The sequence below is a fragment of the Pteropus alecto genome, unplaced genomic scaffold, assembly GCF_000325575.1.
Source record: "Pteropus alecto unplaced genomic scaffold, ASM32557v1 scaffold13, whole genome shotgun sequence".
Classification (NCBI taxonomy): domain Eukaryota; kingdom Metazoa; phylum Chordata; class Mammalia; order Chiroptera; family Pteropodidae; genus Pteropus; species Pteropus alecto.
The window spans coordinates 4,984,926-5,010,886 of record NW_006434373.1 but is presented as its reverse complement, the minus strand read 5'-3'; the positions used below and the strand labels follow the sequence as shown (position 1 = coordinate 5,010,886).

The following is a 25,961-nucleotide window of genomic DNA, read 5'->3' as shown; positions in this document are numbered from 1 at the left end:
TGATAATAAATGATTATATTTTTCAGTATATAGAACAGAAATAAAACCATTTATCATATTTTTTTAAATGAAGACCAACCGACTTGGTTAATAAAATTTTGGTTAGTGATTGTCGTTATACCTTTTTTCAAAGAGGAAGAAGTCCAACAGATCTGCTATTACTTGCAAACATGGAAAGTTATCATGAGCCTGTCATCAGATGGCTTTAGATTATCTGCAGTCAACTGGGAAACTAGTAAAAGTACTTCTATTTCTCTACTATATTTGGTCTAATTCTGTCTGAGGACAGAAGACACTTCATTCAAAATATATAAAGGCATTTGAGAAGACTCGTATTCACTTCGAACTTATCGAAAAGGTAAGTTTTTGTATCTTCATGTCCATCTGTAAGAGTTGAGCCTCCAAAAAATTGTGTGATAATATTTGGAGATAAATATAAAAGTCTTACTAATTTCCCTAGAAATGTGACAAGTCACTTGGATCCATAGGTTTAACCAGTGGTCTCTAGGAAGTGTTCTCTGGCCTAACTTCTGCCTAAAAGGAGACTATTCTGGGACCCATTTTGGGGATCCTCATCAGTAGTGACAAAGCAGCAAGCGATTAGCATCAGTAAATATGTCTCTTCAGGCCAGCAGCAACACTCCAGGGACCTCTGGGACATAAAGTGGAAAATGATGGTTGCTAGTTATCAAGACAGACAATGTTTCTTCAAGGAGGCCTGGGACACACTTTAGAAAAGAGGATCAATCTGAAAATTAGTACCATTTTTGTTGAAAAAATTTACAGAATTTCAGGAAAAAATGCCTTCAGAATTTATTCTGCACATTTTTGAGAAGTTTAGTAATAAAAGGAAGATGAGCCCAACTGACTGCAGTGAAAGAAAAGTTAGATTCCCAAATATTCAGTGATGAGATTGTCCCCGAAAGCTTCTAACATCAATGGCATTTTTCTCTGGACTCAATGGCAAGTCTCTATCCTGTCTTTGAAAAAAAGATGAGATATAGCTATGGCTATGAAAAAGCTGATTTTACAAAACTCAAACATAATTAAAAATATAAGGTAGACCTTCTGCTCATATTGTGCAGAAAGAGATTAAATCTCATTTTTAGCTTTCTGACAGCCTTGAAAGCATACAAAGAAAGGGGATGAACATCTGAACCCATATTTCACACATACTGATAACAGAGCAGGAACCAGGAGTAGATGAAGACAACTACCTTACCCTTAATTTAAGGTCGTTGTCTACTTTGAGAACCTGGCAAAAGCTACTGAACATCTCTAGAAAAAAAATCTACATGCGTGTGAATGAACAAACATACAAACTTTACATAAAATTCCACGAGTTTCTCTGAAGTCCTAAAATCATCATTGAGTTGAAGGCCTTATCTTGATGACCCTTTATTGAAAATTTCATGTGAAAATCAAGTAATTTAACAGCCTGTGTTTGGTGAATTTGGGCTCAGATTCAAAGGAAGAAGATATTAATATCCTTCCTTCCTTCCTTCCTTCCTTCCTTCCATTCTTCCTTCCTTCCTTCCTCCTTTCTTTCATTCTGTCTTTCAAACGTCTCTCTCACTCTTGCTTTCCCTCTGTCTTCCCCATCAGAGAGGAGCTACATGAAAAATGATCTCACATTAAGTCAATGGAATAACAAAAATGATTGGTAAGTCATTTTACACTTCAGAAATCACTTTGTTAAACACAATGGCTATGGCCTATTGATGACGTGTCTCGTGCTTCTCCCTTATCTCTAATCCTTACAGCAAACGTGCGTCAAGATGTTGCTATTACTGATTTACCAGTGAGGAAATGGTGGCTCAGAGAGAATTCATAGTAGAAAGAGAAAGGAAGTGCGTGTCTCCTAACCTTCGGTTAGATGTCCTTCCCACAGCGCTGGGCGGCATAAGAAATGCCCATCCAGTTTTCAGGTGGGTTCTTACTGGAGAGCTTTGGTGGACTGTCTCTTGATAGCTTATCACCTAGACTTAGAACAGTATAGGCATGTAAATAAGTGATCTAGAAGTGATTTGATAAATTCTCATGTTGAGCATCTCAATATGTCACTGTCTTACGGAGCTTTTATAAAGTCTGATATAAGAAGAGGGGTTTCATGTTTCTCAATACTTATCAAGGTGTTTTATTCTTAAAACTTGAAAACTACATGTGCTATGATCAGACCCTCTAGTTGCAGGGATATTGCACAGCACTTTGTTACTACGAGAACATAGAGCAACAACTCTGAAGAGCACATCGCCAGGCAAAGCGTCATGCTCTCACTTGTCCACTCACCATTTATGTCAAAAACAATCGACTCTTATCTTTTATATCTTATTCTGTGTCTAAATTATGCAATGCAAAGTGAATATTGTTCATGGGAAATATAAGATAAAATTTTATCTGGTCTTTATCATGTGGCTCTAAAACACACACACACACGTGAATAACAGGTAGATGTTTTTTAATGCTCTTGATACTGGCTTAAGGTAAAGTAACAAAACACTTCTCAGAAAATAGACTTGGCATATAAACTTGTTATTAATTTGAAGAAGAAACATGATTTCTTCTTAGGCTATACAAAGGCAATGTAGGCAGACCCCAACTTACTCTAAGTCAAATTTAAGCATGTCTAATGATTGCTGACATTTTGCCCTCAGAATTATCCTTTTACAAAGATAATGATTGTGGTCACAGATAGACTACAGTTCATGTGGCATTTCCAAATGAAGTCCTTTTAAGACTTCTATGAAGGAAACCATGGAAAATGAGCAAGCATATCTTCAAGGTTACATCGGTGGAAAGTAGCAACAAAGCAAACAAACATCACATAAGAAAGCATGAAAGGCTAGGCGACGAAACCGTGCCGTGCTCTGTACCTGTACAGATGAAACTGGAGAGTCCCCCGTAAATGACTTCATCATTGTCAGGCAATATAAACGGACACCTCGTCTGAACTTCCAAACAGTATTGCTTGCAAGGAATTGTCTTTCTGCAGTTAAACTGTGCAACTTCAAAGTACTGGGAACACAGCCAGGCTTTGTAGACAATCTGCAAAAAGAGAAGAATCAAAAATAGGGAGGGATGATAACAGTTCTGACTCTAATGAAGAACATGCTGTACTGTGAGAAGCATGCTGTGGTTTCAAGTGGATCATAGTAAAATCCTCATTTGGAGAAAACGTATTTACACAATGTCAGGGGCAAGTGATAAAAACGTAGCAACGCAAGTCTGCAATAGAGCAACACCTTATTTGATTGAGCCCTTAAGAGAACAGGAAAGGTAATATGGCGTTCTATTTTGATGTAGCTCATTTGAAAAACAGTGGAGTTAGGCAGGACCTGAAGTTTTTAAAATCTAGTGATATAGAAAGTAAAAGAAAAAATGGACTGTGTTGAGACACTGTATTTACTGCAGTGTGCGTAGTGAGTCAGTTCTCTGAGCAGGAGTCCCTCCGGCTATACTTCCGATGTGCACTAGATGGCGATGAGTCCTTTGCAATGACTGCCCAGCAGGCAGTGCAAACAATGCCCCTTAAAGCTTGAACTCCACTGTGTGTTCACCTCCCATAGTTAGATTTCTTTCTGTCACCACATATTTGACCCCTTTTGCCCTGTCTCCCTCGCCCCTGCCCCTCACAGTGTAAATATATAGATGCCTTACTGTAAAAGTGTATAGCCGAAACTTATTGGATTTCGTTAACCAATGCCACCATAAAAAATATATAAATAAGATTTTTTTAAAAAGATATTATTGGAAAAAAAAAGCTTGAACTCCAGAAGCACAGAACAAGTAGCGCTGTTTACATTTATGACTCACATGAAAAGCATTAAATATCTCATCTTCTGAAAGCCTGGAAACACCCGACCCAGCTCAGACATAACGTGGTTAGAACCACAGGAAGGAAACCTCATCAGAACCACAAATTGGACCTTTGAGATACTGTGTGATCCACATGAATATTTATTAAGTATTTATTTAACTTAATAAAATGTGAAATGATTATGATTTCATTTGTTTTTGATAGGTCTCTAGGAAAATAAATATTGAAAAAAATACTTTCTCATATAATGAAACAAGCTGAACTTAAACTCAATCAAACAATGACAAAAATAACCTATCTACAGTACAGATTGCTGTGATTCAGGTATTTCCCAATTTCTTGGCACCGGGTTCTGTTTAATCTGTTTCTAGAGTTAATAATATTCAGGTAAGATTTTGTCAACTATGTCCTATCAGACAAGCGAATGATTCATGTTAAATGTACACCAGAAATCACAAATACTAGACTATAATAACAAGAACAATAGCTAGCATTTATCAACTTTATACTCTGTCCTAAGCAAGTTATATACATTTTTCCCCCCAGGTAATTCTCAGCACATACATAGAAGATAACTATTAGTCATGTGATTCATACAAATAATAATTAGCATTGGAAGTTAAGTGGAAAATCAAGAGTTCAGATCAACATTCTGTATGATTCCAAATCCTGCACTCTTCATAGTTATGCTGTTTAATTAGAAACTTTTTTTTAGGAGAATTTACGAATTCACAAGGGAGTTTTTGAATTACTCTGAAATTAGCAGTGAGTTGCATGTGCCCAGTCAATATCCATTTGATGTAAGGAAGATTGTATTAAATTTTTAGCATAACTTTTTATAAGTTTGATTAAAATGAAGCTTTACTCTTTGATCAAATGTGCCTCAGTGGGGGTAAAATGAGGTACATGTGAAATTCAGATATGTTTTTGGATAGCTAAAAGTAATTTTATTTGCTATCATCAGTGGTTTATAATCACCATATAATATGATACAGATATACAAATAATTAGTATTCTTATAGGTCTTTTGAAGAATCAGTATTCTTACAGGTCTTTTGAACAATGCACACTTATAAAAGTGTACACTGAAAACTGCACTAGAAATAACGCTACAATAACTGAGCAAGCCCCTAAGATTTGTTAAATTTCAACTGGGAAATGGTGTGGGAGGTGTGGATGAGGGACCTGGTGGTAGAGGTGCCGGTGACGTCACGCTGTCAGAAACAGGCTAAAGGCACTATTCTCAAAAGAAAGAAAAAGGCAATGGGAAGTCGAAGATGTTTTTCAAAATACTATTTATGTTTGTGTAACATGACATAATTTGTAATAGGTCTATGACATTTACGATATAAACTGAGCTGTAGTCCAAGAACGGTCGGTGCCTGTTTTGTGATTCCTGGTGGAGATTTCCCTTTCTAAGTACTAGAGGAAATTGAGTGTGTTTATGTATATAGCCCTAACAACAATAAAATTCCTATCGAATGATAGCTGACGTTTTGCTGACAAAGAAAGCTTACATTCTGCACATTTCTGGGATTCTAAAGATGAGCATTATCCCTTTTTTCTTAGGAAATACTCCTGTGCAATTCCAGAAAATAACATGTATGTATTTTTCTGGGCTAGAATGTGCTCTCCCTTTCTTCTCACAGTTTGTTTTTGCACAATTATTCAAATTAAAATGGTTTCTGAATATGAAGTCACATCCTGTGCTTACAAACTCTATCTCAAGAAACAATCTCTGCTCGCTCACAGATGATGGGGTGTCACATCTCGAAGCCTCTTGGGATATATGCACATTCTCTTTCCAATCAGTATCCTTACCATTGCTCAGTTGGAACAGATCCATTTTTATTCTACTTCAGCTATATTTCATGCCATTTCAGCTATATCTCCTGTGCAGATTTTTGATTTAAAAAACTAGTAAGTCATCAAAGCAGATTTTATAAATATCAAGTAGTAGTTAAAAAGAAAAATGATTATGATTTGCAGAGCCATTAGCAGAATTCTGGATCTTGCATGGGAAAGTAATGACCTCTCCAGCCAGGTTTCATTGCATCATCAATTCTTAAGATCTAAGTCTCAGGCTTTGAAATGCGATGGAAGATCTCTCCTTCAAGTCTTAAGCTTTTTCTAAAATTTTAGTTCTAGGAATGCAATGTGTCTGAACGATATCGGGGAAAACTTCATGGGCAGAAAAAGAAAGGCAAGGTTCTTATTGCTGTGTTCAATATCTGAGGGAATTGTTGTGATGTAGAGATGCCCAGAGCTTTTCAAATGTGAAATTAGAGGATAAGGACAAAAGACAAAACGGAGAGGTAAATATTGGAATAAAGAAGAGCTTCTTGCCAGAAGAGATGTACAGAAGTAAAACGGGCTGCCTTGTGAGGTCTTGATTTTCTATAACTGGAAAAATTCGAATGGAGTTTAAGTAACTCTTGCCCATATGCTGTGAGGAGGATTCTTGTGTTAGAGCGAGAGAAATCAATGCCTCTGCAATTCTTTTCAGCGTCTTATTGAAATTTTTTAAGGGAAGGAATTTGAGAAAGTTGAATGTTTTGCGCTGGCACAAAGCTAGAGAAACAAGATGCTTCATTTTTAAAAGAACTTTTTAAAAGTACTAAAGGAGTTTCAAACAAAAGCACATAATGTAAAAATGAATATACTTGTCTTTTTCATAAGAATGCTGTAATATAAGGAAGTTAAGAAATCTTTTTTATAATGGCTTAGCCTTACTCTATTGAGAGAAATGGTAGGTACTTCTCTAGGTTTCACTGAACGGTATAAATGTTTATAAGATGCTAGGTGATAATTTTGAGAAAGAACAAAAATATTTCTAAGTTCTCTGGTGACAAATTAATAGCTAAGCTATATCTATCCACACCCCTCGTTGAGGGGATGTACTTTTTTCTATCCATAGAAGTAGTTATGTTTGCCAGGTAATTATGCTCATGGACACTTCAAACGAACCATTCTCCCACATTCTAATCTCCGCTCTGCACCCCTTGGGAGTGATTATTGACTGTACAAAAACTTTGCTTGGGCAGCTGCTCATCACACACTAATAGGAAATATTCTCAAGTTACAGTCAAGAAAATGAAAAGAGTAAATTATTTAAATGGCCTAAATGAGAACATCATTTTTATTTAATATTTGGGTAACAATGTTCTCTTTTTCTCTCAAAGCATTTTCTCACTTGTTATTTTCCTCATGAAATCTTTGAGACCTGTTTGGAAAATATTTTACAAAGAAACTGAATTACAGAAAGATTGTAGTAGCAAAGAAATGGAATCCAGGTCTTGACAGGAGAGCAGCACTTTTTTCTTTGGGAACTCTGGGAACCGAAGCTCATCTGGGAGGATGTAGAAAATATGACTATACAAAAAGGTCTGAATTTCTGGAGTCATCGAGATGTGGCATTTCAGAGTGCAGAGGTCCTGGAGATGGCCTCATTGAGCCTCTCACTTTAAAGTGGGAATTGGGGCCTGGAAAGATCGTAATTGATGGCAATCCAAAATCCCCGACATCCAGGCCAGTGTTTTCACAATACACCACATTATTTGGAAGACAGCATCTGAGTATTATTCATTCCTAACATATCCTCTTCTTCTTTTTTTTTTTTTTTTTTGGCAAGTAATTCCAGTCTAGAATTGCATATTTGAAACTCTCTTGCAATTCGGCAGAGTGGGACAGAATGAGCTACCCCCACCTGGTTCTTGGACTGACTTCCGGGTCTCCTTGGCACTCACATCCCCTCAGTGATGCGGGCTTATTTGAAGATGTGGGCCAAGACAGCAAAGCGTAAGGGGAGGAGGGGAAATCCAAGAAAGCTGTGGTCTACTGACCTCATTTCGACTCTTCATGAAGATTTTTTTTTTTTTTTAAAGATAATTTTTTGTGTTCAGCAAAGTTTTGGTGATAATGGTGCAAATGTGGTTGAGTTGAAAATCTTGGGAGATAGATAGACAGAGGGAGGGTTCTTTGCTTCTTGATTACGGGAAGTGAAGTTTAACCGTAGGGCTCTGGAAGGGCATGTTTTCTTAAGATGTAAGGATGAGCCTGAAATAGTCACCATTTTGTTCATTAGAAATTATACCAGTACCCTGAATAATCATGGTTGTCAAGATTCCATGATAAATGAGTCAGTAGTTCCCTGCCAGGTTCCCAGTACCTCCCTTGGTTCTGGATATTCCATGTGACTATGGTTAATCTTGTGGACAGCCTTTCACAAAATGCCTAAGATTAATGGTTTTTCTAATAGAGGCTAAGACTCTCATTTCTTTTAAATATATTTGCTTCCTTTCTCAAAATCTATATCTGTTTTAGAACTAAGTAGCAGATTTATGTTACAAATATACGTTAGCCTTCTGAGAAAAACATCATGTCGGTTACAAGTTTTTATTAAGAAAAATGTCAGGTATTGAAAATGGATGTTGTCTTCATATTAGAAGGTCGATTTCCCTTTTTTCCCCCAAGTATTAGTAAAGACTGATTCTTTTTACATTTATAATATGAGTTGGTATATTTTATGAGACCTTTTTCTGACAGTTCTGATGTGTTAGTGGCCTGGATTTTGAGTATGTGAGGGTGAAATAATTGGTTATGTAAGCAATAGTCTGCTATAGCAACTGCCTCAGGCTAATGCTCTTTGATGCATAACACATGTTGTTATAATTATAAGTGGAGGTGAAAGTCAAAATAAATTTTCATATTCATATATCTGAATGCCTTCTTTCTTCTCTCTTCTATATCTGTGTCAGTGTCTGGTTAATAAGGCACATTACACCCAGAAAACAGAAATAGTGATGTATTCTAAGAGGAAAACAAGAAATAAAAATCCCTGCTTAAAGATGAGCTGGGTCACCCATGGAAGAACATTAAGAGATGAACAGTACACTGAGAATCAGGCTACTTGATCCACTGAAGACTTAAAATGTCAGCACACCTTGTCCTCCAGGACTTGGCTCCATTTCCTGAATGAAATGCAAGTGTCTTCCTATTTAGTGATAGTGACCCACGTTGGAGGTCCTGTTATAACACTTGGTCTAGTCCCCTGAATTTCAGAACTCCCCTAGCTTCCTGGAGTTGCCCTACATTTTCAAGTCCACCCAGACCATTCCCATTACCATACCAGAGCTCCAGGCTCAATCCATACAGGAGAGGAAACTAGACCAAAAAAGGCAGGGCCAGCCCAGGTCAGATGCAGTATCATGGAGGTCCACAGACACATGACGATAAAGATGATGAAATCAGCTCTACTGAGCTTTCTCGATTAAAGAATGTTCCCATTCAAAGATGGTCTGTATGGGGCTTAGAAAAAGGGAAACCAGAAAAAATTTGTCAGTGCGTTTCCAGCACTATGCAAGGGCTACAAAGCCAGTTTAGTTTCTTCTTTCCCTCTCTGCCTCATTAATACGCGTCTTGCATTGTATACGCTCAATGACTTCCTCGTTTCATCTCCCCTTCCCTCCTCAGCTAACTAGGAGTTGCAGACAGAAACTGTCCTTTCTAAGCAACTTCGCTTTTCTGATGATAAACTCAGTTGCTAAAATAGGTGATTTTTCTATGTGACCTCTTGGCAGCACCTAACATTGCTGATAAAACTCTTTGAAATGCCAGCACTTCTGATTATGGGATGCCATTTATCTTGGTTTTCCTTTTTACCTTTCGGCCATGCCTTCTCAGTCTTCATTTGTTGTTCTGTTCTTATTGTCATTTGTTTATTTCCTCTGCCACTCCCCAAAATGTTGATATCAGTTAGGCCACTGTTCTAAACTTTCTTCTATACATTCTTTCTGGGCAATTGTCTACTCTCATGCTTCCCTTCCCTTCCCTTCCCTTCTCTCTCTCTCTCCATGCCCCCTCTCTCCTCACCCCACCTGATCTATCTGTAAACTATCTCCTAGATGTCTCTGTTTCAACACTCTTTAACATCTCGATCTCTACACGTCCAGAATGGAATTCAGCAACTTCCCTTCAGGGAGAAGCAAAATGCGAGAAATCTGGGAGCATCCTTGATACTTCCTTCTGCTCTCTCCCACAGCTATTTTATTACCAAGTCCTGTGAACTTACCTCCTAAATATCTCTAATATCTGTTCAAATTTCTTGATTTCTTTTGACACTATTATCATTCCAGCCAGCCATTACCATTGCTCATCCCGATGACTGAGTGGATGGACCCACAGACCTGTCTTGGTACACTGTCATGCCCTCCTCCTCCATGCTGTTCTCTACACTGCAGTTAGAGTAATATTTGTAAAATGAACTTGATTATTTCAATATTCTACTTAAATCACTCAGGGCCTCTCCACAGCACTCAAGAAAAAGTGCAGCCTCCCGAATGAACGCAGACTTTTGCGACCTTGCCCTGTTTAGCATTCCAGCCTCATTTCTTTCCTCTCATCTTTACACTGTACCATGTGGAGTGATGGCAGGGTCACTGAATGTGCCATGCCCTCCATGGCTCGGCACCCATGCTCTTCCTTCCACCTCTTTTGCAAATCTCTTAGCCTGTTTGACTCCTACCCACCCTTTGTAACCTTATCTCTAAGCCTTTCCTAACATAAGCTGCTCTCAAGACTCTGAAATCAGCTCTTCCGGGACTGACGTTTTTTCTGCTGCCTCACCTTCCGGGGGCTTCATATGCTTTTGTATTCCCAGTGCCCTGAGTGTACCTGGGAGAAATTTACCTTCCATGGAATTCTCACTGGGTATGTGTTTCAGGGCCTTCAGGCTTGCAAAGCACCATGTTGGGTTTTGGTGCAAGCCAGTCCACCTGGCTCTGAGACCCTGCGTAGAGCAGAGACTCAAACCGTCAACCTTGATGAACCTCCAAGATCTTAAATTCTATGGATCTCTTTTGGAAAGATTGGGTAACTCTTTTATGAGAAGCCAAATAAATCCTAAAGAGATAAACTTTTAAAAGCCCACTTCATGAATTAAATCTCTCTTTCTGAACAGATGCCATGGTTTAGGTCCCAAGACACGACATGGGGTCAGGTTGCAAGCAGACAATATTTTCGCACAGAAAGGAGACAAGGCATGATGCACAGAGCTCATGTGAGGCCTGCAGCACTTCACAGTGCCGAATTTATTCCGAACTTCTTATTCAAAATGGACAAGCCTCGTGGGCTGAGATTATAGCAAAAGGGGTCTGGCAGACAGATCACACTAACTCAGATCTTTTCAAAAAAGTTCTGTTGTACATCCAGAAATGAATATTACCAATAACAGGAATAGGTGAATTAAGCTCACAGTTAGAAAATAATCATTGCTTTTGGTGTCAAGAAAGATCTCCTTTAAGGAGCTGCCTTCGCCGGATTATTGCGTGCATGACACAGGTGGCAGGAGGTCCACTACTGGGCACTGAAAAGGGAATTCTTTGCTGGAGACGACTCCTGAGTGTCTGCCCTGAGTGGACATAGCTTTTCTAAAGTGGGAAAGGGACAGAAATAAATGAAAGCTCCTTTTGTAGGAATGGAATGCAGCAGTATTACATGTCAAATGGTCCTCTAAACACACTATGTATTTAAACCTGGTCTGTATTAACTACCATAAAAGTGCCACTAATCCTATTATAATATAGAGCTTTAAAATATAGAGCTTTAAAAGCCAGTGAGTGAACGCTTTAATATATATTCAGTTTTAAGCTCTACACCTAAGCAAGTTGAGAATGTTGTAAAAGATTTAAAAAGTGAAGAGAAGTGAAAAATTAGTGAAGAGAAGTGAAAGTGAGTCTGTAGGTAAGAAATTTGAAACTAGTTTTAAGTATATAAAGCAATAGTATTCAACAAGGAAAGGAGAAGAGTGAATATATGAGACTTTTTTATTTTGTAGAACTCATATAGGAATTCATGGATCACTTGACAATTAATAAATAAATGAGTTTATAATCCAGAATCTAGAATATATTTAGAAAATACCAATACATTCAGTAGAACTATAATAAGTAATCAGTAAATTCACTAAAAAATGCAGATATATTCATTTTTTCACAGAACTAAATAAAATGGTACTTCCTATAACTGCCTCACTTCATAAAAATACACAAAAAATGTCGAAAGAAAGTAAATTCATAGCCTTGTCATAGAACCCAAAGTAAAATACAGGTTCAAAAATTTTTTTTGAAATAATAAAGTAGAATTAGTTATGTAACAATCCGATAATTTTACATAGCTGTATACCCTATAGAACAGAATACAAAATGTTTTGGGTATATATCTAACTTTTCTACTTCTTTGCAATATTGTCAGGTCATATTCTAATAATGCATGACTGCAACCCTACTTTACCAAAACCAGATTCATAAAGTTTTCAATTAAAACAATAATAATCTATCTTTGCTCAAACAAGATACTACTGCCCCTTGGTTGAGTAGGCTAATTGCATTCTTTATTTTTTGTATGGATGTGAATGTTTCTGATTTTGTCTTCACAGAGCAGATGCTCTCAAACAGCTAGTGGCTAATATTATTACAGTGTGTCCTGGTTGCAAGGAGCAGGGACAGGAAGAGTGACAGCTCCTTTTGCAGACTATGAGCAAACCAGCACCTTGAGAAGGCAGAAGTATTATGCCATGTGCCGCCCCCCCCAAACATGCCATTTATTTAATAGTCTGTATTGACAGTCAGAAAAATATCAGTGGTCCTATTAGAATTTATAGCTTTAAAAAATCACAGAGCGAACACTTCAAAATTCTAATTAAAAAATGAGCCGGAGCCTGTTATCATGAAACAGAAGAAGTTAATTGATTTCTATGAACATTGGCTTCAAAGGTATCATTCAGTCTATCTGTTAATCCAAAATTATTTATTCAGAGGCAGCTATGGGCCTGACAGTAGACAAGCACTCTTGAGAAGAGAAATGGAGGGTAAGTTAAAATTTTCAGTATAAGTCGTTTTACCTGCCATCAAAAATAGTATTGTCAAATTATAGGAGACGGGGCAAGATATGCTAAAAAAGTGTGTAACTATCAGGTGAATTGGTTTGAAGAATGACTGTAGGTGGAGGGAGTTTCTGGAAGAGAAAATGAGACAGTCCATGACAGAGTGATGTGGCATGTCAAAAGGAGAAATGCAGTGGAGATTAGTGTGCCTGTGATACTTGGGGAAAGAAAAGGAGGGACAAAGAGTGGGAGAAAGACAGAAAGGATGGAGGCAGGTAATTAAATATTTACTATACTCAGTTTTTCTGCTAGGATTCTTCAGTGCATTATCCACATGAGGTAAGTGTGATTATTCCAGTGTTTCAGAGATGATGACTAAGACTCAGAGATTTTTAGCAATTTGACTAAGCATCCACAGTAGAACATAGCAGAGGCAGGCTAGTTCAGGTCATTTTCTTCTGCACGTCCACCCACATCTAAATGTATTTTATTGTACACTACAAACAGTTGAGTGGAAACAAATGCTAATTCCAGATAGTTTTTGTAGAGTTGTTCCTGGGTTGCAAGAAACATCTCTTTTGAGAGTAAGCTTTGGAGATTCAAACATTTTAAACACTTCATAGTTTGTTTCATATCTCAATAAGATATTTCAGCAACCGCTATATATTTTATTCTATAGTAAAAGATTTTAAATACAGCCGAGGATCACAATGTTTGTGACCTTAACATGTGCTTGAAACTCCAAGCATTGGTTATGTGAGTAATGCTACTATTAATGAGAAAAGAGTCAGAATTATATCTGAAGAAAATTGCTTAACACTAGAACTAACAGCCAATTAGAAAGCTTTTTTTTCTACTCTGAGTCTTAAATCCTCCTCTCTCTCTCTCCCTCACCCCAGTCTGGCTGATTATTTTCATGATTTCTCATGCAAACATTTATTCAACTATTAAATTATATAGAATGGACACGAAATTGTATATCTTGTAAATAGTACTTGCTAAATAATTTTCACTCTAACCATTTAAAATTTTAGCATATTTCTCTTACATAAATACTTCTTTATAAAGTATACACATGAACCATTGCATCATGTACACCTTATAAAACATACACAAAACATAAGCGATTGCAAAGAACAGGATAAATGGTAACTGCAAATAGAATTTTAATATTTTCTCATCACACTTTATTGGATCATCTTGCAGATGCCCTGGGTGTGCACACTCCACTTATAAAAGCCTGGAAAGTTCAAAAGAAATTGTAAACTTTTTAAGTACCAAAAAAAAATCATGTAAATCGTGAAATTATGTTGCACAGACATTTAAAACGTAGCTCTTGCTTAAATTGTGCAAGCAAATTTTAATGAATTTTATCAATCCAACTAAACGAAAAACAAAAAATTATAATGAGGGCAAAAAACTGGTCTGTCTTTATTCATCAGTTGATAACTCCACCAGTGGGAGGAATTGGCTTCTGGCTGGACTCAGTTATTATTTCTTGAATGAATGAATGAGTGTGTGTATACACAAACTGAAGATAAATCTTAATGACCACAGCCAGTGAAGCATGCCTATGTAATTCTCTCCTGTTCTATTTAGTTGGATTTATTTTCTTGAGCAACTTTATTATCATCATCATCATCATCATCATCATCATATTTTTTAGATCTAGGAACTAAGGGCATCCATTTCTTCTGAAGCACCTTTTTAAAGGCAAGCAATAGAAGTTGGGCTAATAAATACAATTTTGGATAAGCCACAATGGTGCTGACTTTAGGTAGCAATAATACTAATAAAAGCTACTATATCTTTCTTCAAGTTGGTACAACTTAGCCTACTTAAGTAAGACTTAAATATGTAACTGCTAATACTAAATATATTGGCATCTTGTAATATTTAAGAAAATTAAATAATTTGTTGCATTCAATCAAGACATTGTTAAGAACGTTTCTTCACTCTTAAATGTTTCACTATCTTTTGGGAATGGCTAAAGGGGGAAACATTTTTCTTTCTGAATTTTTTAATGTTTTTCTATTTCTCCAATAAACAGCAAGATTAAGCAAAATGTATTCTTTTAACATGTTAGATCATACAGTTGTCTAAGACATCAGAAAACAGTTTCGAATGACAAAATTAAGATGTCTTAGGTAAAGTGAAAATAGAGTCACTCATGCACAACGGCTTTATAATTCAAATTAAGACAGTCTTTTTTTAAAGGTAGGACTTTTGAATTCCTCTCTAAAACATTTCCTAAGACAATTTTTAATTACGTGTTCCTTATGTTCCATTTACTTTCTGCAGTAAAAATATAATGCATTTATCTATTAGTCTAATAAATAATGTGAGATTAGTAAAATAAAATGTATTTCCCCTTCTTAAAGTGTATTGTGTATATCTTCTAGAAATTTAAGTGTCATACTATTCACAGAGTTAGTTAGGAATATACATATACACTATTTGCCCCTTTCAACCCACTTTTGCATATATTGTGCTCAGGGGCATAAAACTCTAAGATAAGAAGAAGACATTTTGTTCCTACTTCTGTAGAAAGAGATGTGTACAGCCGTTTGTGAGTAGGCATGCCCCTCTTAGCCTATATGTCTTCTTTTACCCTGATGTTAACATGCTATCAAAAATATGTTTGTAATATAAAATAATGCTTTGTTTAAGATAAAATTATATTCACTATTATTGAAAGCTATTATTAATGGAATCATATTCGGTAATAACAAAATTGCTGGTAACAGCAGAACATGCAGTGTCAGAACAGAGTTTTATATATTGTTCAGAATGAAGAGGGCAGTATCTACTTTTACATACATAGTAAAGCCTGACAGAAAGTACTGAAATATGCTTATATTAAGAGTACTTCTTATATCATTATGCAAAACTCATAAAAGTATTCAGATGTTTAATTTTAAGAATTTCCTAGGTCGAAAATGAATATTTATATGCATCAATAAAACATAAATCTTGCATATATAAACGATACTTCCATTTTTGAATATTAGATATATATTAGCAGTCCAAAGCAATGCCAATTGATAAAAAGCTCATAAACTTTGTGTCCATGGCAATGACTTAAAAATTAAAACTAACAATTTGCTTCCATATATTTTTTGCTGTGCTGACTGCCAGTCCTTGAAATGAGAACGGCAATAGATTATTTTTATTCAGTTTCAAATAATAAGGTTTGAAGATTATTTTAAATCGACATCAACGAGAAAGTTCGGTGGCTTAGTATTGATAGAGAAAAAAGAAATGTGTTTTTAATACACAAATTCCAAATTAAGTTTTGGTTTAAAAACCAAATAAGACATTAGTTATTAAAAGTTTATCACTATCTAAATTAAAGAGAATCCATAAGTAATGAATTGTTGATATTCTATATGATTCCTCAGTAGAAAACAGCAACAGCATAAAGAACAAATGGGAATAAAACATAACAAATGCAGCAATTTCATATCAAAACGGGAAGAGTTAGGTAACATTTAAACTTAAATATTGACTAACCCATAGGGGGAAGAATCAAGTAGGTAAATGGAATAGCTTTTAAAATACCTATCCTGAAACCCAAATAAAATAAACTTATTCGACCTCATTTCAGAGAGAGACTGAAAACACAGATGAAAGAACTATCAATTTCTCCGTACTCTGACCACACACACACACACACACACATACACTTTACAGTTGGTTGAATTCTATTATCATATCAAGGAAAAAACACCTTCTGCCTGTTCCCCTTACACTGGAACTGGAACTGGGCCACACCTTACAAGTTAAAAATAAAAACACCTTACTACTTTCCACATTTATGAACATCCCTTACAGTTCCCCACCCCGCCGTGGGTAAAACTGTGACTCCAGTAGTCTTTACATAATTTAGTACTCTTCACAGAAATTGTTTTCTTGAAGGTCAGTGAGCTGAAGTGAATGATTGACCGTAGTGAGTGCCTGTGTTTAAACACACCACCGCCGAAGTGACAGAGCATCCAGAGCACAGATTGGAGGGAAGACTCGGGTGAGAGAGATCAGAAAAGGGGTGCAAAGTAAAAAGATCAGAATATCGTGGCAAAAACAGAGTTTCATTTTATTCTTTAGAATTTAAGATGGTCTTCATTATTTGAAACCAGTTTCAGCTAGAAAATGCCTTGTACATTTTCTATTACAAGGGTAAAAAAATGTTAATTGCATATCGTTGGAATGTTTAAACATATAGATGGAAATTGTTTCTTTCACAGTGAAAAATTACCCAGTGACCTGTTTCTTTCACATAGTACACATGTAAGAGATCATTCAAAAGGGCTCTTATTCACTGTGGAATAAAGTGAATAATGAAACATAAGATCCTGGTGCTTAAATTTTATAGACCTACGGTCTAAGACATTTTAACATCAGTTTTCTGATTGTTCATAATCACTATCAATCCAAAGTAATATAATGATGAATATAGCAAATCAGTAATTTCAGATCTTACAAATGACACATGTTGAGTAAAAGCAAAAATGATAACCACCACCACTATGTGTATGTGGCAGCTCATTTGATTCTCACAGCAAACCTCTAAGTTAAATAGTAATATTTCCCCCTTTTTTAACAATGTGAAAAGTGAGTCCCAGAAAGTTTAAATCTCTAACTGATGTAACCAAATTAAGCTGTATTTAAGCTAAAATTTAAGACCCAAGCTGTCTGATTTCAGATCCCCTGCACCCAGCCATGTAGCTACTCGACATCTATGATTGCTAGATATTTTACCTTCTCGAAGGTATGTGGTTCATTTGTCACTATATATGTTGTACGTAGAGATTCTGGTGTTATATCATTTCAGAAGATTTCTTTTTAGGCAAATACGTTAAGCGTTGAGCAATTCAACACCATCAAATCAGCATAGAAAATTCTTTGAAGTTGTACACAGATCATCTCCTATAGTTCTCTTCCTATTTAACTCCAAGCTCCAATCCCCCTCTTTACATATATTCCATTTTACAAAACATAAATATTGTGTACTACTACGGAGATTTTCACTTGAGTAAAAATTTTTTTCTAATATTTTTTGTAGAAAAAGAGTGTGACCATTTTCAGTTACCCTCAGGCAAGCATTATAGATGCCTCTAAATCCTACAGTTATGACTGGTTGTGAAGCATATGATATCTATTTTTTGGTCACCTTAATTTCTCCTTTGAAAATGGTAGTGTTAAGGCAGTTTTCATCCACTGGACTCTTCATTAGGACAACACTCTGATACTTCTAGAGATCCTCCCATGTCTAGCACTATGCTTTGTTCTATGAAGAGTCGTTGAATCGGTTTGATTATTATATGCTGCTAAAGATGCAAAGTGTGTAAAGCTCCTTCAAAGGAAAATGTTTGGTAAACATCATGTCTATAGAGAGCTTTTAAACATCAAAACAGTGGTTATCAATGAATTCAAACCATCTGATCAAATATTCTTGGTAATTAAGTTAAAATTCTAGCAAATGGCTTTTCTCAAACATCTCTACTATGTAATTCAACATTGCATAGCACTGGTGATTTTCATGGCTTGATAGATAAGAAAGTAAGTAGGGTTAAACAATCAAATCTCCCTGATACATGTCAGTTTTACTTGATGAAATTGATAATGAAATAGAAAAGAATATATAATGAAGAGATAAAGAGTCTTTCAAGTGAGGAAGATTCCCAGGGAGCCATTTATCACTGCTTATGTGTTGAAGAAGTAACATTTATTTACACTTACCTTATTTATTTGTGCTTTAGTTAGTGGTACCAACCTCTTAGATTTATGGAAGGATAAAATGACCATCTACGTATGAGTAAAAACAAAATATAATTAATTCTAATAAGACTTTGCCGATGTCTTGACAAAGACCCGTATTTCAAAATGTGAGCTCTTTAAGTGTAACACAGGACTAACCAATTGCCTTTTTTTATTAACTTACTCATTCCACCAAAATTTACTAAGCATAATTATGTGAAGAGCATATGCCAGGGACTTTCACGAAAGGAGTGGCACCATTTTTGATCAATGTGTATATTCTGATTAATTTAGATAAACAGTGATATCGATGAAGGTTAATCACAAAGGAGGTTAATGGCAGTTAACACTCTATTATTCCCCCCACCCCGTCCCTTATCTGAGGTTTCACTTTCCTTGGTTTCAGTTACCAAGGACAACCAAGGTCCAAAAATATTAAATATTAAATGGAAAATGTCAGAAATAAACAATTCATAAGTTTTAAATCTCATACCATCTCACTCCATCCTACCCCTAATGTGAATGATCGCTTTGTCCAGTGTATACAGATTGTATAGACTCTCTGTCTAATCAGTTAGTAGTTGTCTCAGTTATCACATTGACTGTCACAATATTACTGTACTCGTGTTCAAGGAACCCTTATTTTACTTAATAATGTCACATTCACATAACTTTTACTACAGTATATTATTGTAATGGTTCTATTTTATTATTAGTTATTATTAATCACTTACAGTGCTTAATTTGTAAATTAAACTTCATTATAAGTATAAATGTATAGGAAAAAAACATCGTACATATAAAGTTTGGTATTATCCATGGTTTCAGGCATCCACTGAGGGTCTTGGAACATATCCCTTGCAGATAAATCGGGGATGACTGTATAGCCTGTATGAAAAGTGTGGAATGAGGGAATGAGGTAGTATGGATTATAAACATAGCTCATATCATTTTACTGAAATGTCTCCTTGTAGCCAAGATAACAATCTAAGTCAGTGAAATCAGACCATCAAACATCTCTTTAATATTCTTAGGAGATCCTGCATCTCGAAGGATGCAAGGGTAAGAAGAACTCTATTTGGAAGTGGGCCTAGAAGTTAAACGTATACCTCAGCTTTGGGGGCGTGTGGTAAAGTTATGACATAAACCATTCAGTATGCTCTGTTGTCAAGTTTATCTCAAATATATGCCAAAAAGAGTTCAGTCCTATTGAGTTGCTTATATTGTTCTTTGGAACAACATCAAACACAGAGAATAATATACAAGTTGAAGGGTTTTGGAGACTCTTGGTTGATGATGCTTCTGCTTATCTGCATGAAAACCCTTCTAATTCAATTATTAAGGTTCTCTTCAGAAAATTTTCTTCTATGTTTCAGGCCAACCAGCATCAGAGGAGCTATGTCATATGAATGTTTTATTGTATTAGCTAATATTGTTTTTTGCCTTTAGTTCCCAGCATAATACTATTTGAACCATAGATCACACAAACAACATATAAACCATATTTTAGATACATATACTCAACTATTTTGAAGGAATAGCAAACTCAGGTAAGCATATTCACTTTGGATGTCTTTTAAAAAATTTTAACAAGGAACTATATCATGAGAAATACATGCTAATCTAAAATCAATACCAATCATAATGATGTGGGCTACGTGCTGCTGGAGAAAGGCATTCTCTCTTTGAGGACAGGGAATTTTCATGACATCAGCCCTGTGATAATAAAGAGAGAGTCAGGATCATTTCTCATGCTGGGGGACGTGCAACACCTGCAGCATAATTAGGTACTCAAAATCTGTTTGTATTTTAAAAGTGCTTTATATAACTGTTATTATGCATCAAGGGATGCCTTTGGCTCAGCTGCTAACCTTTTCACAGCATAGTTCAAGAGAGCAGGGCTAAGAGTCCACAGGAGATTCAGAGAGCGTGAGAAATATGGAGAAAAGCTTGTTTACCAAAAGAAAGCAAAGCTTCCACAGAAAAGGCAGCACAGTGGATCCATGAACATTTATATTCTTATTCTTGGTGTTAAATCAATTCCCCTCTCTACACCCTAACTCCAGGAACAGAAATCATTAAGAACACATTTAAGTGCTTAATTGGGTTTTGAAGGAGGTTTCTCCATTAACATTAATTAAAGTCTCCCTATGCACAAGAAAGCTCATTTGCCAGGTAGGGGTTTTCCATGTTCACTTATCTTCCCATTGCTGCCTCAGCAAAATTCCTTTTCTTGCCTCAGATTCCAGACTAAGCTTCAAATATGTGCAAGAAGAAAGGAAAAGCAAGGAAACAAAAACAAACAAACAAATAAAAAACAACAAACAAACAAAATAACACTGTTCCATTCTATAATGGAAAATTTGGCACATGATAAAAAAGTCCTTCCATATATGATTTTGCCCTTGAAAAGGAAGATAATCAGAATTATGGTGAAGTAATGTTAGTTGCTGCTAACTGCCTGTAGTTAACTTGCAGAGAGGCAGCCTTCATCTTTATAGATGGAAACACTTTTGAATTAAAATTATTATTTCTTGTTATTAGTTTGAGCCATAAGAAATTCCTGTTTGTCAACCATTTTGATCTAAAAAAATGGAAATTCATATGGTTCAATCTAACAAACTAGAAACTATAGACTTTATATAAGAAGAAAAAATATACCCTACCCACAAAATTTAGGAAGACTTTATTTCTTTTCTCCTTCATTTCTCTACACCCTTGAATTTCAAAAGCATGTCTATATCTATACACATGTACTAGAAGCACAAGATGCCAGCATTTTATCCTTGGTTGCCTTTGAGGTGAAAAAGTCTTTAAGTCTTTTTTTGTGTGACTATATTGACATTTTTGTATAACTCCCATATGCTCGTGCATCTTCTTCTTTTTCTTTTTCTTTTCTTTTCTTTTTTTTTTTTGCCCTTCAATATGTAAAGAACAGGAGAATCAAGTTGGAAAATTACACTTCAAGATGGAGAGAAAGCCCAGAATATCCTTGTCATGCATTGTCCTAATTTTCTTTTTCTTTTCTTTTCTTTTTTTTTTTTGCCCTTCAATATGTAAAGAACAGTAGAATCAAGTTGGAAAATTACAAACTTCAAGATAATAAATATTTATTGCTCGCCTAGTAAGTACTGTGAAGAATACAAAGACAATATGCTGAGGAAAAAAAGAAGGGAACCACAGAAAGAGCTAGATAAGAAGAAATGAAAAACAGCTAGCTGGGCTAGGCAGTAGAGAAAATAAACCACTCAGGGTACTTTCAATATTGAAAAACCAGCAGTAGCTATGGATGTTTCCAGGCTAAGTGGTTTGCAATTTACCAAATGAAAGCTAAGTAACGTGTATTTTAAAATAGAAAATTAGTGAAATAATTTTTATAAAAATATTTGCCCAGGGTAGGTTAAAGAGGGGATTAGAAAAATAAACGGAATCTACAACTGTCCACATGACATGGAAATCTTTAAATCAAAACCGTCACATTTCCTCGGTTTCACATTTTTGTCTGTGTTATTGTAAATGTCTTCTGTAATGTTAATGATTTTAAAAATTACATAGGTATAATCTGTTGGAGAGTAAAGTCTTCCAGATGGTGGCTCTCTTAATGGTTCATACAATCTGTGTGTAATTTTTTCTTCTGTGCTCTGAGGAACTATGCAATTTGAAGTTGTATTAATTTCACACTAGAAAACAATTGCTTTTATGTGGAGAAATTTCACCTAAGAAATCAGTGTCCCATATTTTTCCCCTCTTTGCTTCTCAGCATCACTATCAACCAAGTGCGTTTTGGTCGCACTGGTAACCAGCTCTTCTTTAGCTTTTCTTTAAAATCTTCTGCCTATAAAAAAATTTCTGACCTGTGCAAAAAGTTCTTTTCCCTTAAGAGAGAGCTGTGAGCTTTGTGTGTGTGTGTGATTTTGAGTACCAACTCTGCTTCGTGCATTTAAAAGAGCAACCCAGAACCATACGAGTTGGCATCAAGATAAAGGGGAAGGAGAACTGCAATTATTCGATTATCTTCAAAAATCTTTTAAATTTTCTGCTTAACTGATGACTGTAGACAGCATCCCTGGCAGCAGCAAAATTTTGATATTTCATGTCATGTAAAAATAGACTAATATTTTTAAGCAATTGTAATCTATTTCTTTTTATTTCCTAATAATAGAGTTCAAAATGGCTCGGTGAAAAATGGGTCAGGATAACTATGAAAGTTAGAGCACTTATAGTAAGCAAGCTTGATCAAGCACTTTGATCTAAATTTAAATGTTCACAAATAGGGTCTGGGAAGAATGGAGAGATATGTACGTCTGTCTTACAAATCACAGTCATTTCCTCCTTTGCAGTCACCATTTACGTAAGCACTTGGAAATAAAGGCGAGGTAATTAGGTAGGGAAGGGCATGTCCTGTTATTCCTACCATGGTGCCTGACATTGACATTAGAGGATGAACAAATGGTTCAAAATAAGGGGAACAATGGAGCTAATCAGTAAAGCTATGTGATAATGAAAAGACTGTCTCAGAGTGTAGTCGTCTTGATAACTAGATATCATCTTCAACATTAAGAGAGTACTAGAGATCTCAAATATGGGAGAACAGGGAAACAGTGATGCAATCTTACAGAGTTCTTCTATCTCTAAGATTCCATGCTATTTCACCTAGCACAAGCAACAGACATAGAAATCAATTGAATGCCGTATCCTAATCACAAACGTCTTATCCAGTCCCTGGAAAAGGGACTCTTCTTCACGATAACTACCAATTTGACAAGCTCATTGCTAAAGGTGTACTTAAATTTTAGGAAATTGCATTATTTTAATAATATTTCTCCTTTTATCAGAGATCTAGGCTGAGGTGATGAAGGCACTTGCCAGGGCTGGATGCAGAGTACACAGAGAGACAGAGAGCTAAAGCCCCATGCAAAAAGTGTCTGTGTACCTCCTGGAAAACTAGTGACATAGGAAATAAAAAGAGCCTACATTTTTTTAAGTGATTACTCTTTTTCAGTTATTTTTTCTAGATACTTTATATGTATAGTCCCATCTTTGCAGATGAAGGTACTGAGACTCAGAGAAGTTAAGTAACTTGCCTAAGATCACACAGGTAAATGGTGTCTGAGCGAGACTTCGAACTGACGCAGCCTAGTTTCAGAACCCATATCTTCTCTGCTCTGATATAGTGCTTTTCTTTTATAGAGTGTTTGCAGTTCAAAGGGAAGCTTTTTGGTTCTATGCCATTAAGAATTGGTATAAGACAACTAAAATAGTTGAGTTGAAAAGGGATCTGCTTTAATTCTGAATTTTGAACAAGTGCAAAAGTAGACAGATTCCTCCCATGTTGTAACTTGAAACCTCACATCAGGAAGAAACCAGGAAGATCAGGAAGACATGTGGAAATACGGGCATGGGGGAAGGTGAGAGACAATGACAAAGGAGGGACACAACTAAAAGACCACACGAGAGGGATTCATAGTCATCTGTAGCTAGTGGTATCATCTTTTTCTAGTTAGAAAAGATTATAAGTTAAAACAAGAAGCATCTGTAGTTTTCTATATCTGAAAACAACCGTTTGGAAGAAGGTTTAACATTCACATTCCATAGTGTGAGCCGACTAATTCTCAATCCATTTAACCTTCATAAAATCCTGAATTAAAGGACATTTTTGGATATTGAAATAGATACCTGAGTGGAAAACATCCCCAACAGACAACTGCAATCAAAATTTGGGGGCATTAAAAAAAAAGGACGAAAATATCCATAAATGATTTGCTTCCAGAGTTAGGAAGGAGTATTTCTGTCTGGCTCTGCTACATGTTACATAAGGGAATCTTAGGCAGGAAGAGCTGAACAACAATCAATTTTAGCTAAATTGAATTTAATGCCTGAACAACTACATTTACCACACCAGGCCATGTAAAAAGAGAGACAGAAAAGGGGGCAGGGGGAAAGCTTAAAATAACACACAAAGTGCTTTTTATTCCCACTATAAATGATCAAATAATGAAGTGAAAAACATTTTATCCCCTTATATTTAAAAAATATATTTTATTATTGGAATGTAATTATATAATCACAGTCTTCATTTTAGAAACTACTTTTGCATCAGAACATCTATCCAATAAAGGAGTCTTTTCTTCTGCATCATTCCTCCTGAAAGACTGTCTAAAAATTGTCATTTAAAAATGCATACTTTTTTAATGTCAAGGGAAAATTGACTGTATAGGTATTTCAAAATGCAACAATGAGTAAAATAAGATAAATGGAAACAGTATAATTCATAAAATATGCATAAGACAACTAGCAAATCACTTAAAGTTGTTTGTTCTCAAACTAAATGAAAAAGGATACCATAACTAAGAATATCTAGTCTATTTGTAAAATGACAAAGAATAAGAGTTATAGATGGTATAATGCTATTATCTAGCTGTACCACATGAGCTTAATCTATTATTACATTTCTGTTATTACATTGCTATTTGATTTACATTACTATACAAATTGTATAAAAAATAGAACAGCAATAGAAATAGAAAATATACTGCTGAAAAATCTTTAAGTTTTCAGTGATATGGACTAAGTATGGGTTCCAATATTCAGCGTCTCAAATGAAAAAGTAGACATTAGGGCCAATGTTATATTTTAAATAGATCTAGCACAATTAAATGGAGATTTCTGTACATTCTATTTCTAAAGAGTGACAAACTGATATGTTCTTCCAAATGTTATCTTTCCTCATTATATTTTTAAAGAAAGTAAATTTGCATCTGGTTGCCATCAAATGGAAAAGGAGACTTTCCCTAGGGCTTTGGTGAGTCCCCTCTCAGTAGGGAAACCTGGTGACTTTGCCTGCATCTTCAAGCATAAGACAGCACCACCTCCACAGCAGTCTGTGACAAGGGTGACCCGATTACCCTTTCACATGAGGTAATGTCCTTGAAGTGGTAGGATTTTGTGTTCTCAGCTTTAATGCTGATACCAATTTTATAAACATCAAAGACAAGCTGGACAGCCAGCTTGTCAGGGCTAAGAGGTTCCATCACCTAGCCCTGTGCTGGGGAGTATATTGGGTCACGTGGAAAACAGCAGAACAGGCTCTTCTAAGATCATCTGCTCTCTTTCACTGAGAGCTATCTGGCCTTGTTAAGAGCAGCTGTAAGTGACTTCCCCTGAGTCTCTACTACTGTATCCAGGCATAAACTCAGCAAATAAATAAATAAATAAATAAATAAAAAACAGACAGACATTAGACTTTTCTACTCAATTTTTTTAATGCCTTCTAATGTGGTTATTCTTAAGAACTAGTCTATGACATCTCTATTTTGGGTAATTACAGCTTGACTGATTGATATCCAGAATCCCGTCCTTAGACTTCAGGCAGAGTTGACATGATAATCCTAATGCTCTGCTTTCTTTAATGCTAACGAGCCACAGTGCAGCTCCTATGCCCCACTTCCGCTCCACTTTCTTCATCCTAATGATTCTCATATCGAATTAATGCCCACTTAGCCTTCC

At 35.8% G+C, this 25,961-nt stretch overlaps 1 protein-coding gene across 5 annotated transcripts in view; it reads right to left on the bottom strand.

Annotated features, from left to right (window-relative positions):
• FAM155A (family with sequence similarity 155 member A) overlaps positions 1 to 25,961 on the bottom strand; it is a 557,048-nt gene that overhangs the window by 30,071 nt on the left and 501,016 nt on the right. For 4 of the 5 annotated variants that reach the window (XM_006909373.3, XM_025045000.1, XM_025044999.1 and 1 more), the window contains exon 2: positions 2,874 to 3,045. In XM_006909373.3, coding sequence (XP_006909435.1) covers positions 2,874 to 3,045 — 172 coding nt within the window. Of the gene's footprint in view, positions 1 to 1,726; positions 1,980 to 2,873; positions 3,046 to 25,961 lie in introns of those variants that run through there. The other variant, XM_025044998.1, reaches the window with a different exon arrangement.